General features: G+C 32.0%; 1 protein-coding gene across 1 annotated transcript; it reads left to right on the top strand.

The window, feature by feature from the left end:
- The first annotated feature begins 382 nt into the window (after positions 1–382).
- LOC134726123 (uncharacterized) lies at positions 383–9,658 on the top strand. The gene is made up of 8 exons (XM_063590520.1): positions 383–398; positions 802–1,515; positions 3,476–3,760; positions 4,870–4,953; positions 6,665–6,749; positions 7,390–7,614; positions 7,965–8,177; positions 8,945–9,658. Exons 1-8 carry the CDS (start codon positions 383–385, stop codon positions 9,204–9,206), a joined length of 1,884 nt encoding a protein of 627 aa, XP_063446590.1. The 3' UTR covers positions 9,207–9,658.
- Positions 9,659–11,920: the final 2,262 nt, after the last annotated feature.

Raw genomic sequence — 11,920 nt, 5'->3', positions numbered from 1 at the left:
TATTTGGCAGTGCTAATATTACCAAATTCTCAGTTGTACTTTCAGAAGTTGTTTTAACATTTAATGACCTTAAATGTAAGCACGAAAGAAACTATACATGCAAATTAAGTGTACATCAAGCTTCACCAACTGATTCAGCGCCCATTGAAATATTTGTTAAAGGTAAGAACATAATGTAAGAGTTAGCATGAGCATAACACTCCGCTCGTGAGAGTGTCAGGTGCATGCCTGTACAAAGTCAGGAATATGACATTGTAATCCATTCGTTTGATGTGTTTGAGCTTTTGAATTTGCCATTTAATTAGGGACATTTCGATTTGAATTATCCCGGAGTTCAGTATTTTTGTGATTTTACTTTTTTCTTGTTTCGATGATTTTATGAATGACGAAAGAAGATTGTAGTTATATCTGTTAGGACAAAGCAATGAGCTAGAATGTGTCCATGGTAACGAAATTTTTGAATACTTGAATACTTACGGTATGTTTAAATATTAATAAACCAAACTCAATAGTTTTCGGTGTATGTGTTGTTGTTCCTTTTTAAAACAGGTATAAGAATAGACTTCAGCATGATCAGGTCATCTATTTTTGGTTCTTTGTTTTATTAACATATGGAGAATTGTTGAAAAGATGTTTGGGTTCTTTTCAATCGTTCTTTGTTTGATACTAGCAAAGGAATTATTAATATTGCTTGAATTTTGTATGCATAATACGCTCTCAAGATTCATATCTTTTTCCGTATTATAAACGTTGAATTTATAAAGACGGCTTTACTATCACTAACTTGCATTTATCTTACAGTTCCACCTTCGACACCCGACAAAATTGAAATAATTAGTACACTCATTGATGTTTCAACTACAGCTGACACACCACGTGGTAACATTTCAACATCGTTTGAAACAGAAAGTGTAAATACCTTTATACATAGTGAATTAACAAGTGTTTACGCTTCTACGCCAACCGAATCAGAAAGTGTTGACACTTCTACATCCGTGGAACCAAATACGTTTTCAACTTCTACATCATCTGGAACAGAACGTTTATACACTTATACGGCGCCTGGAACGGAAAATTTAACGGTTGTAACACCACCACGAAGCGACATTAATCAGGCAACTTCACTTCAAGATGTTGGTTCAACAACCGTTGATAACAAGATAACTTCTACTCCCAACTCATTTTATGATTTATCATCTGCCAATAAGCCAACGAATGTCTCACCAATTATAATGGAGGGAAATAATATAACAGTACGGTGCTCTGGAAATGTTGGTAAACCTGCAGGAATATTTATTTTCAAAAAGTTTCGCATAGACCATATATCTTCAATCAATTATAATGCAACGACTACTGAAACAGAGAAAATACCAGAGAACTGTTCATACTATCGTACAAGTTACCTGAAATTTCAGGTAACCGCTGAAGACAACCTGGCAGTGATACGATGTATTGTTGTTTCACCTCTAGCGAGACAGGACATATATTTAGATTCAGAACAAGTAGAAGTTAAATGTAAGTATACGATGATCAGTTTATGCAAATATTTATTTGTAATATATGGAAAATACAAATATCCGCATTACATGTGAAATACGTTGCCATTGTGATAAAAATCTACTAATGAAATAAATAACCATCAGTCTAAATCTTGTGAAGGAAAAACGTAGCAAAAGAATGGAGTTTTTCAAGTCCGGTCATATTTTGTCATATTGTATTTCACTATCATCGCAGCTTTTCGTCAGCAATTTTTTTTTCTGAAACAGGACTGCTTAACATGAGTAATAACATTAACGGTACCAATTTTTCTGCACCAGATACGCATTTTGACAAAATATGTCTCTTCAGTGATGCTCGTGGTCAAAATATTTGGAGTCCAAAGCTTATAAAAAAGATGAAGAGCTATAATTCAAAAGTTCCAAAAAGTATAACCTATAAAACAAATAAATCTTTAAATTAAAATTAAACATAATAATTTCTTTTTTAGTTTGTTTTATCTGCTGAAAATTCATGATCATGTTCATTATGACCCCATAGAAATAGGGAAGGTCCTGTAGAATATGTAGGGAATAAACAAATATTTGAAAAACTATAAGATATTTCCTCATATTGGGGAAATAACTTATTTTTTAGAGCTTGTTTGGTAAATGTAATCATATTGAAATATGTTATAGCACTCTGGATCATATACACATTTATGTAGTATGCATGATTTCAATGTGTAGTTACAGTACACCTATAGTAATCAGCACTTCTGTGTTGACCTGAGTTATCATTGACAAGTCACAAATCATAAATTAAGTGTTAACAAAACTTTGAATTTTTGAAATACAAAAGTGTATTTCTTTTACCTCAGTAATTGATTACTTTAGCTGTATCTGGCACAACTGTTAGGCAGTATTGGTTATCAATGCTCTACAACTTCATACGTCATTTGTTTTTTTTATATATTTTTTTATTCGAGCATCACTGATGAGTCATTGGTAGACGAAACGCGCGTCTGGAGTAAATATGAAATTTTAATCCTGTTATCTATGGTGAGTTTATTTACAAACACTGGGTCGATGCCACTACTTGTGCAGTTTTAATTCCCTGAGGATATCACCAGCCCAGTTGTCAGCACCTCTGTGTTGACTTGAGTTATCATTGATATGTTCATAATTATAACTTTACTGCTAATAAAACTTTAAATTTTGGAAATATTTAGGACTTTCTACCTTAGAAATAAGTTACCTTAGGTTTATTGGCATAACTTTTAGGAATGTTAGGTCCTCAATGCTCTTCAACTTCGTACTTTACTTGGCCTTTTTAACTTTTTTTGTTTCGAGCGTCACGGGTGAGTGAGTCTTTTGTAGACGAAACGCTCGTCTGGCGTTAATAATTTTTTTTAAATCCTGGTTTCTATGGTCAGTTTATATATACATGTATTCAGCATTATCAGCAATACAATATGATGCTATCGTTTTTCTTATTATCAAAAGAAAATTCTTACTGTTCGAAGGAGAACGAAAAAGAAAGAAAGAAATATGTATAAATAAATGTTCTTTTATAAGAATAGTAACATAAATGAAAAATAAAGTCCTGGAAATAAAACGAATGCGTATTGTCTTATTTATTATTTACTGCATAATAGACTGTATAGGAAACAAAAGTTAAACATAGGATATACTTTTGTTATCATTTGAATACATACTAAAAAGTTATACTGCATCTGCATACTTCTACATACATTCTAGTTGAAGAGAATATCCTTGACAAAACTGCAAACGATTTTTAATGAATGAATATGATATTCACCATTAAATATATCAACAAAAATTCCCTCCCGCCTTTAATAATCTTGAACTTTGGAAAGAATCATCTACTTTTCTGTTCAAGAAACCCTCTATAAGTCCGAAAGCATGACGGGTGGCATTACTATGCCTGTTTTGACAAAATATGTGAGCATTTTCTTTTTGTAATTTTCTTCTTGCAGATAAAGTGAGACTACCATCTGTAACAAAGCATCCTGACAAACAAAACTATATAGTAGGCGAAGACTCTTCAATAACATTTTCGTGCACAGGTGACGGGAATCCGAAACCTATCTATCATTGGTATAAAGATAACCATGATGATCTGATTAGCACTGCTGAAAACTTTACTCTTAGTAACATAAATATATCAGACAGAGGTCTATATACTTGTAACGTCAGCAATACCATCAATGGCATAACATACACAGAAGGTGCTACAATAGAGGTCAATATTATGAACGAAGGTAACCTTAAAGAGCTACATATACATATTCCGGATCTCAGTTATCAAAACCATGTGGATTTGACTGTATTATTTTTTTCTATGAAGACCTGCGTATCAAGTTATTCAAAAGTGTGCACCAAATAATTATTCATTAATTGCTAATATAAAGAATTATTTTGTTTGCATTACGTATAATTCATTCTAAATTCCATTTAATGGAGTAAATCAAGAAAAACATGAATAACTTCACAGTCGCATGACACAATCATAAATATGAGCTCAAAGACAAAGCACGTTTAGTCAATAAGAAAACTATAGAATTATTGATGAAAATTCCTTGAAAGATAAATAAGTGTTTGGTCAAACAGAAATTATTTACTCATGTTACTATTAAATGTAAAACATTGCATCACATAATTGAACATCCTGCAGTTTAAACATGTCACAGTGCTAGTGTGTTAATATATTAAAGGGGTTCACGTTGAATAAAGTGTTTTCATCTTTCATTGTTCGTCCATGTTTATCTTAAAATCTACATATTTTAAATCCCTTTATTGGTCATATGTTGAATCAGTTTTGAAAATCAGATCAATGCTAAGTGCATATTTCATAGGTGATACAACATACACAACTTCAAATCAACGAAGGACTTTCATTTAACTTCTTCTACGCACTATTCCTGTTCATTTAAGATTTTCTAATGACCTGACTTACTAGTTATCAAACTGACTTACTGTCATCAAAGTGAGTGGATTAGAGCTATAAAACCAGGTTTAATCCACCATTTTCTACATTCAAAAATGGGTGTACCATGTCTGAAATATGACAGTTCTTGTCCATTCGTTTTTGATGTGTTAAGCTATTTGATTTTGACATGTGATTATGGACTTTCCGATAAGATCTAGATTTTCCCCTAAGTTAAGTTATTTTGTGATTTTACTTTTTACAATAAGACGATGATATTGATGTAATTATAAAGTTTGCACATCGTTTTTGTATTTGTATTTGCAGAAGTTGATATAATAAAAAAAAAAGAATAATAAGAATAGTCGACTAAATCAAATTTTTGTATCTTCAAACATGCATATTTGCTTTTGTATTTTTTTTTTAATATTTTCAAAAACAAAGCTGATAAAACAACAACCGAATCTACTCCAACGGACAGTTCTTCTGGCGCTAATGATATAAACGAAAGTTCAAGTGGGAACATAGGTATGTATTTCTTTTTCTTTTAATTGGTATTTTTTTAATCTTTTTTTACCAAAACAAAATGATTTTGTTTGACATAGTTCTTTTAATGCCCCACCTTCAATAGTAAAGGGGCATTATGTTTTCTGGTCTGTGCGTCTGTCCGTCCTTCCGTCCGTCCGTCCGTCCGTTCGTTCGTTCGTTCGTTCAGGTTAAATATTTTGGTTAAGGTAGTTTTTGGTGAAGTTGAAGTCCAATCAACTTCAAACTTTTTTTTTTTTTTTTTTTTTTTTTTTAGTACAAATGTTCCCTATGATATGATCTTTCTAATTTTATTGCCAAATTAGACTTTTGACCCCAATTTCACGGTCCACTGAACATAAAAAAAGATTGTGCAAGTTTTAGGTTAAAGTTTTTGGTCAAGGTAGTTTTTGATTTAGTTGAAGTCCAATCAACTTGAAACTTTGTACACATGTTCCTTAGGTTATGATCTTTCTAATTTAAATGCCAAATTATATTTTTTATTCCAATTTCACGGTCCACTGCACATAGAAAATGATTATGGGAGTGGGGCATCCGTGTACTATGGACACATTCTTGTTATGAATATGATATTGGAAATTAGGTTTGTGTTAAGTGTATCAATTGAAAAGTAACATAAGTACAAACTGGTATTCCAGAGTTGTAGTTACTGAAATCATATATATTGTTTTCTTAAAAATAAGTTCTGAGAACTAACCTGTTTTGATTCTATTACAATTGGTTTTTTTTTAAGATTAAAATTAATTGGATTATGTCTTATATTGTGATTTATTCAATACACTGCTGAACTTACTGATATAAAGTATAGTATTACAACTTCTCTTTACATTTCTAGTCTTTAGACTACAAGCTATACTTACCGAAGGTTGAACATGGAATAATTGCCTTTATTTTTGGCAAAATAGATTTTTTCCTTTAATATAACTAATTCATGTAATCGGCAATTCAGTTTTACAATACACACAATATACAGTTTGAGTTTATTGTAGTAGGATCATTCATGTTTTAAAAAAGTGTTTTAAAGACATAATACCAGCGTAACTCTCTTAATCGCAAAAGATTGGACCAAATGATGAACAGATGTCTTTGGTAATTATATACAAATAAAGGCAACAGTATCATACCGCTAATCGATTAAGAGAAAAACTAATCCGGGTTAAAAACTACAACTGAGGGAAACAAATCTGTTTTTACCTGCACCTTTTTTTTCCAAAATACAAGTTAAGCAGGCTAAGTAAGATACAAGGCATACACAACATTATGAGCTTAACCGATTTGATAATTAATATTTGAGATAAGAAGAAATGTATGTATTGAAAAAATTATAATCTATACACATCATTCATTTTTTTCCATTTTCTAGATAAAAATGTGACAATTTCTGCTTTCCTACTATTTAAAAAAATACTTCACAGGCATTTGTTTCTGTCAATATGGGGTTTACTATCCATACCCGTACAAACAAAAAAACACAAGGTAGCTAACGGAAATTTTCAATCTGTTCGCTTCAACCAATATTTTTTTAATTTCCCTTGTCTTGTTCACGAATAAAAGTACACCAGTCTTTCGGTAATTGACTTATCTTTACAATGAAACAACTTTCACGGGTATAAATAGTAAACCCCATACTGACAGAAACAAGTTCCTGTGAAATACTTGCATATATTCTATAAAAAAGTAATTCCTTTTGTAGGTCCAGTTATTGGTGGTGTTCTTGGTGCTGCAGTTTCCATTATCGTGATTATTGTTATCACATATTGTGTCTTTAAAAATAGAAAGTAAGGAATATAATTCATTTTGAAAACTATTACGTCAATGTAAATTACTGTTATTTGACTATTAATGTTGCTCTCTACTATATATTGCAACTTATCAACCCAAAAAATTTACTAAATTGCAAATGCAATTGTTTTATAAAACCAAACTGTTCAACTGGTCAGAAATTATGAAAAATAATGCTGTGGAAAACCACAGTCAAGGCGTGAAAGTACAAGGCGATAAATAAAGTATACTAATCCGTGTAATGTTTTTTTTTATAGTGATTAAGATTATAACACAATGTTTAAAGCTGGTTCTTTAGTAGTGACATTTTAATTTGTTTGTTTCGCACATCGTTGAATTTGTCACGTTTATGACACTTGTAATCCATGCGTTTGATATGTTTGAGCTTTTGGTTTTGCCACAGTGACTATTCTGACTTTTCCTCGGATCTCAGTATATTTGTGATTTTACTTCTTCTTTATAAGACTTTCATTCCACTTCAATATAATTGTTATAAAAGATCAGCCTGACAGTATTTACAGAAATTTTATTGTTACTATCATGCAAAAAGTAACAGGTCGTAATTTTTAATTACTATACCAATTGCTAAGACCAGACTTGTGTACAAACTTACTCTAGACTACTTTTGTTTTAAAGGAAGACAAGCGAAACTTTATTACAAAGTGAGTCACAAACTTTCGATGCATCTGAATCTAAACCAAATGCCGATTCTATGACTGGCAATTATGATTTTATAGCCATGGAGAAAGATGTGAATAATACACAAGCAGTGAATAATGGAAACGAAGTTGACGAGATTAGAGAGCACAATGAAGAATACTTAAGGGTACAAAAAGAAGAGGAACAGAAAAAAACTGAATTGTACGTATTTAATAACACAACTTGAACAGTAAGCAATATTGACTGATGATATTGCAGTAGAAACTTCTTTCCTTTTTGGGCACATTAGTTTACTCCGCAGTGGTCCTTTTTTTTAATTATTAATGTAGCATATGTCATCAAAGTGATTCTAATTTGCAATATCCCATTGATATCCATTTTAAATATTGACAACTTGTCAATTTATAACTACTTATCCCTGAAAAATTTGCATTGTCGAGTAAAAGTTGTGTTTGCCCTTCTTCCAGTGAGACTAGTTTAGCAAGTAATGTATGATTTGTAAGTGTAAATCGTGTACTAGATCATGGTTAATATACTTTTATGATATTTAGAAATTCATCACTTCAACCTGCTGTATATGCTGAAGTGAATGAAGCAGCAAAGTCGAAATACAAGCAGCAAAATACAGATACCATGGAGTTCGTTGTTAAACAGCAAGAAAGCTCAATTGCGGAATCACAGGAAAGAATTCACGAGGAAGCTGGAGATAGACGTCTTATAGAAAACGGAGATGATGAGCATTTAGATACGTCAAATATTTCAAGGTAGGATAAAATGAAAAGGCATATATAAATTCTCTGCTTCATCGTTCACTGATTCAAATAAATGATATAAAGTGCAAAAGAAAAAGAAGTTATGGTACTATTAAGCAATTCAACAACTGTCCACCATGTCATGGACACAGAGGTAAAAAGGTTAGAATGCAGATATACAACTGTAGATACTTTTATGAAACTGATTTTCAAAACAATTTTACTTAACTTTAGGCAACATCACACAGCCATCCGCAGAAAAAGTTATCTTAATTGAAATGCTGAAGCTAATGAGTAGGAGAAAACATAAACGCAATAAAATTTCAAAAAAAAGTTAAAACATTTTCATCAATTTATGAAAGATTGTAGAAAAAAAAAATATCTTCCACTATTTTTGAATTATTCAACTAGAAGCATAGTTTGACTCTCTCTCTTGTCTTGTCGTGCAGAAGGAAGCAATCATTCTCTCTTCTTTTCTTTTTTTTTTATATCAAAAATGGCAATACATAATTATTCATGTAGTTGACACATACATTTCGACTTTGTTAAATCAGATCAGATGTGGCATAAATACCATACCGACAACCCAGATGCATGGGTACGATTTTCTTTCCAAGTCAGGATTATGCGTGCAATGACAGTTGTTATCCGTTTGTTTGATGTGTTTGAGTTTTTGATTTTGCCTTTTGATTACGGACTTTTGTTTTAAAAAGTGTTCCCCCTTTGTATTTAAGATATGTTTAATTTGGTTTTATTTGAATTAGTTTTCTCGTTTACAGTAAAAAAACTAGCAATGACTTTGCTGAAGTGTCAAATCAGACAAGCCAGACAGGATGTTACCACACCCAATCATTAGAAAAGGATGAAAATCGTAACGTAGCAACAGTGTCCCCGACAATTCATTCGTCGGACGGCGTTCAAGACGACGAACAGACTAATCAAAATTGTCATAGCCAATCGAAAGAAGGGTACGAAAATATCATAGATAAAGATCAATCCGATACATTGGAAGAAGATAATTCTCATCGAACAGCATTGTAAAGTCAATTGGAAATCCGTAAAGGTTAACCATTACAAAAAAAACCTAAAGGTTTACTGTAAATAAGAAGGTTAATATGAAAAATATCATTTAAGAATAATAAAAAGTTTGACATGCAAAATAAAAAAACTTTATAGTAAATTTCAGTCGTTTGATTTCGTTATTATCAGCTTACATCCTTAACATTTTGCAAGAACATTGCAAAAAACAACAACATTATCACAGGTTAATGAAAAAACGTTAGGTATACATGTATAAAAAGACTTTCTGATGATGTTTAAATTAGATTTCCGGTAATTTGTTCTCAATTTTGATATGTAAATATGTGTATTATTTGTTCTTATTGCACAGGATATTAGAGTCTGAGTGTACTTTGAACTAACAGTTATTTTCATTAGGTCTTTATTTATAATTAGCCATATGTCAAACATTAATAAAGTTTACTTATATCCTTTTTAGTTCTTTTATTTTATTTTGCAAGCGAAATTTTGTATTAATATTAAAAATATTGCATTTTAAGTCTTAAAATCTGTCACAAGGAAATCTTATAAGAGGTGTCTGCACACATTTGCTTGTATGACATTAACTTTTGATCGGTACCTTCGGTGCCATACATAATTTGGTACTAACAAATCTAAAAAAAAGTATATTTGAAATTTTACTGACCTTAATCTTTGTTAATAGTTCACATATAAAATAAAAAGATGCAGTATGCTTGGCATTAAGATCACATTCACAAAATGACGTAGACATAAGGAATTATAAATCATCGTCGGTTTTTAACAAGGAGAAAAACACACATACTGTATATTAAGGCCTTTCATTTTTTTAAAACTGAATACCTACATAATTAAGTTTCAAATTCATATCATAAGCAATGCACACTTTTAGAAGAAAACAAATCAAATTCATTGTTAATAACACTTCTCTACGAAATGTGTCAGCGAAAGGTCCGAAATATCGTGAGCCTAAATCCATCAATTGGAAATACAATTTTAAAATTTTGATGGAATCAGTCGAGGATTATGCCAGGCAATGGGCTAAACGCGAGAAGGAAGACGTAGACACTCTTTCCGAATGGATTAAGGCAGTGAAGTCGTTGATACAAATCAGAATTACGAAACTGAATGGGTCCATCAATGCTCATGCTACGTCAATCTTTAAAGATCCAAATGTTGCAAAACACCTTTCCGACCTCCATGACAAATATGTTGTTGTCCCCGCAGACAAAGCCCCAAATAACATCGTTTTTGTGTGTAAAAGTCATTACATTAACTGCTTGATAAACGAATGAGGTATTGACAATTCACTTGGAAACTCAACATATACCATCGCGACACTTACCAAAGAGGAAATCCTGGATAATCATAGGTCTGTTCTATGTTCCTTTGGAATTTCAACCAAAGATAAAGAACTGGATCTTCCATCACTGTATTGGATACCTAAACTACATAAGTGTCATTAGAAACAATGGTATATTACTGGGTCTTCCGACTGCTCCACAAAACCACTTTCTAAATTATTAACATCTATTGTATCAGCAATCAAAGACGGGCTTCAAAGTTATTGTGAAACTGCCTATTCTAGAGGTGGCGTGAATCAGATGTGGAGACTTGAAAATTCCAAAGATCTTTTAGAGTACATACAATCTAACTCTCTTTCATCTTGTAACAGTATTAAAACATTTGACTTTTCTTCTCTTTATACAAGTATTCCACATTCCAAACTAAAAAACAAATTGAAAGAGTTGGTATTGCTTTGCTTAATAAAAAATAATGACCAACGTAGATACAAGTATCTTGTCTTAGTGAGGAATAAATCCTACTTTGTAAAGGATCACTCTGATTCAAACAAAAAATTCTCTGAAACTGATATTATCAAGATGCCTGATTTCTTGATTGACAACATATTTGTTAGTAAGGAGAACGTTTTTTTCAACATACTGTCGGCATTCCAATGGGAACAAACTGTGCCCCTCTACTTGCCGACTTATTTCTTTATAATTATGAGGCTGACTTCATGCAGGAGCAATATCCTTTAACTCTACTTTCCGCTTTATAGATGATGTTCTTTCACTAAATAATTCAAAATTTGGTGACAATGTGGAACGCATCTATCCCATCGAACTAGAAAAAAGGATACTACAGATATAGTTAAGTCGGCTTTATATCTTGACTTACATCTAGAAATTGACAATGAGGGTCAGTTGAAAACAAAACTTTACGACAAAAGAGATGATTTCAGCTTTCCAATTATTAACTTTCCATTTCTAAGTAGCAACATTCTAGCAGCACCTGCATCCCAATTGATACGATATTTCCGTGCATGCATTTCCTATCATGATTTTCTTGACAGAGGGTTGCTGCTCACAAGGAAGCTATTAAGAGTTCCAAACGGTGAAGTTGAAATCATCCCTTCGTAAATTTTACGGACGCCATCACGATTTGGTTGACCGTTATGGAATAACCGTGTCACAAATGATATCGGATATGTTAATTACGTCGTAACTACAATCCCCTTCCCTTTCACGAATTTGACTTAGACTATTTACCGGTTTTGTTATCACATAAGCAACACGACGGGTGCCACATTTGGAGCAGGACTGCTTACCCTTCCGGAGCACCTGAGATCAGCCCTATTTTTTGGTGGGGTTCGTGTTGTTTATTCTTTAGTTTTCTTTGTTTTGTCATGTGTACTATTGTTTGTCTGTTTGTCT

The sequence above is a fragment of the Mytilus trossulus genome, chromosome 7, assembly GCF_036588685.1.
Source record: "Mytilus trossulus isolate FHL-02 chromosome 7, PNRI_Mtr1.1.1.hap1, whole genome shotgun sequence".
Lineage (NCBI taxonomy): Eukaryota > Metazoa > Mollusca > Bivalvia > Mytilida > Mytilidae > Mytilus > Mytilus trossulus.
This window is presented reverse-complemented; position numbering and strand designations above follow the sequence as displayed.

Coding starts and splice junctions, on each gene's coding strand:
- LOC134726123 (XM_063590520.1), top strand. Junction 7,615..7,964: donor GAACAGAAAAAAACTGAATT/GTACGTATTTAA, acceptor TATGATATTTAG/AAATTCATCACTTCAACCTG. Junction 8,178..8,944: donor GATACGTCAAATATTTCAAG/GTAGGATAAAAT, acceptor TCTCGTTTACAG/TAAAAAAACTAGCAATGACT.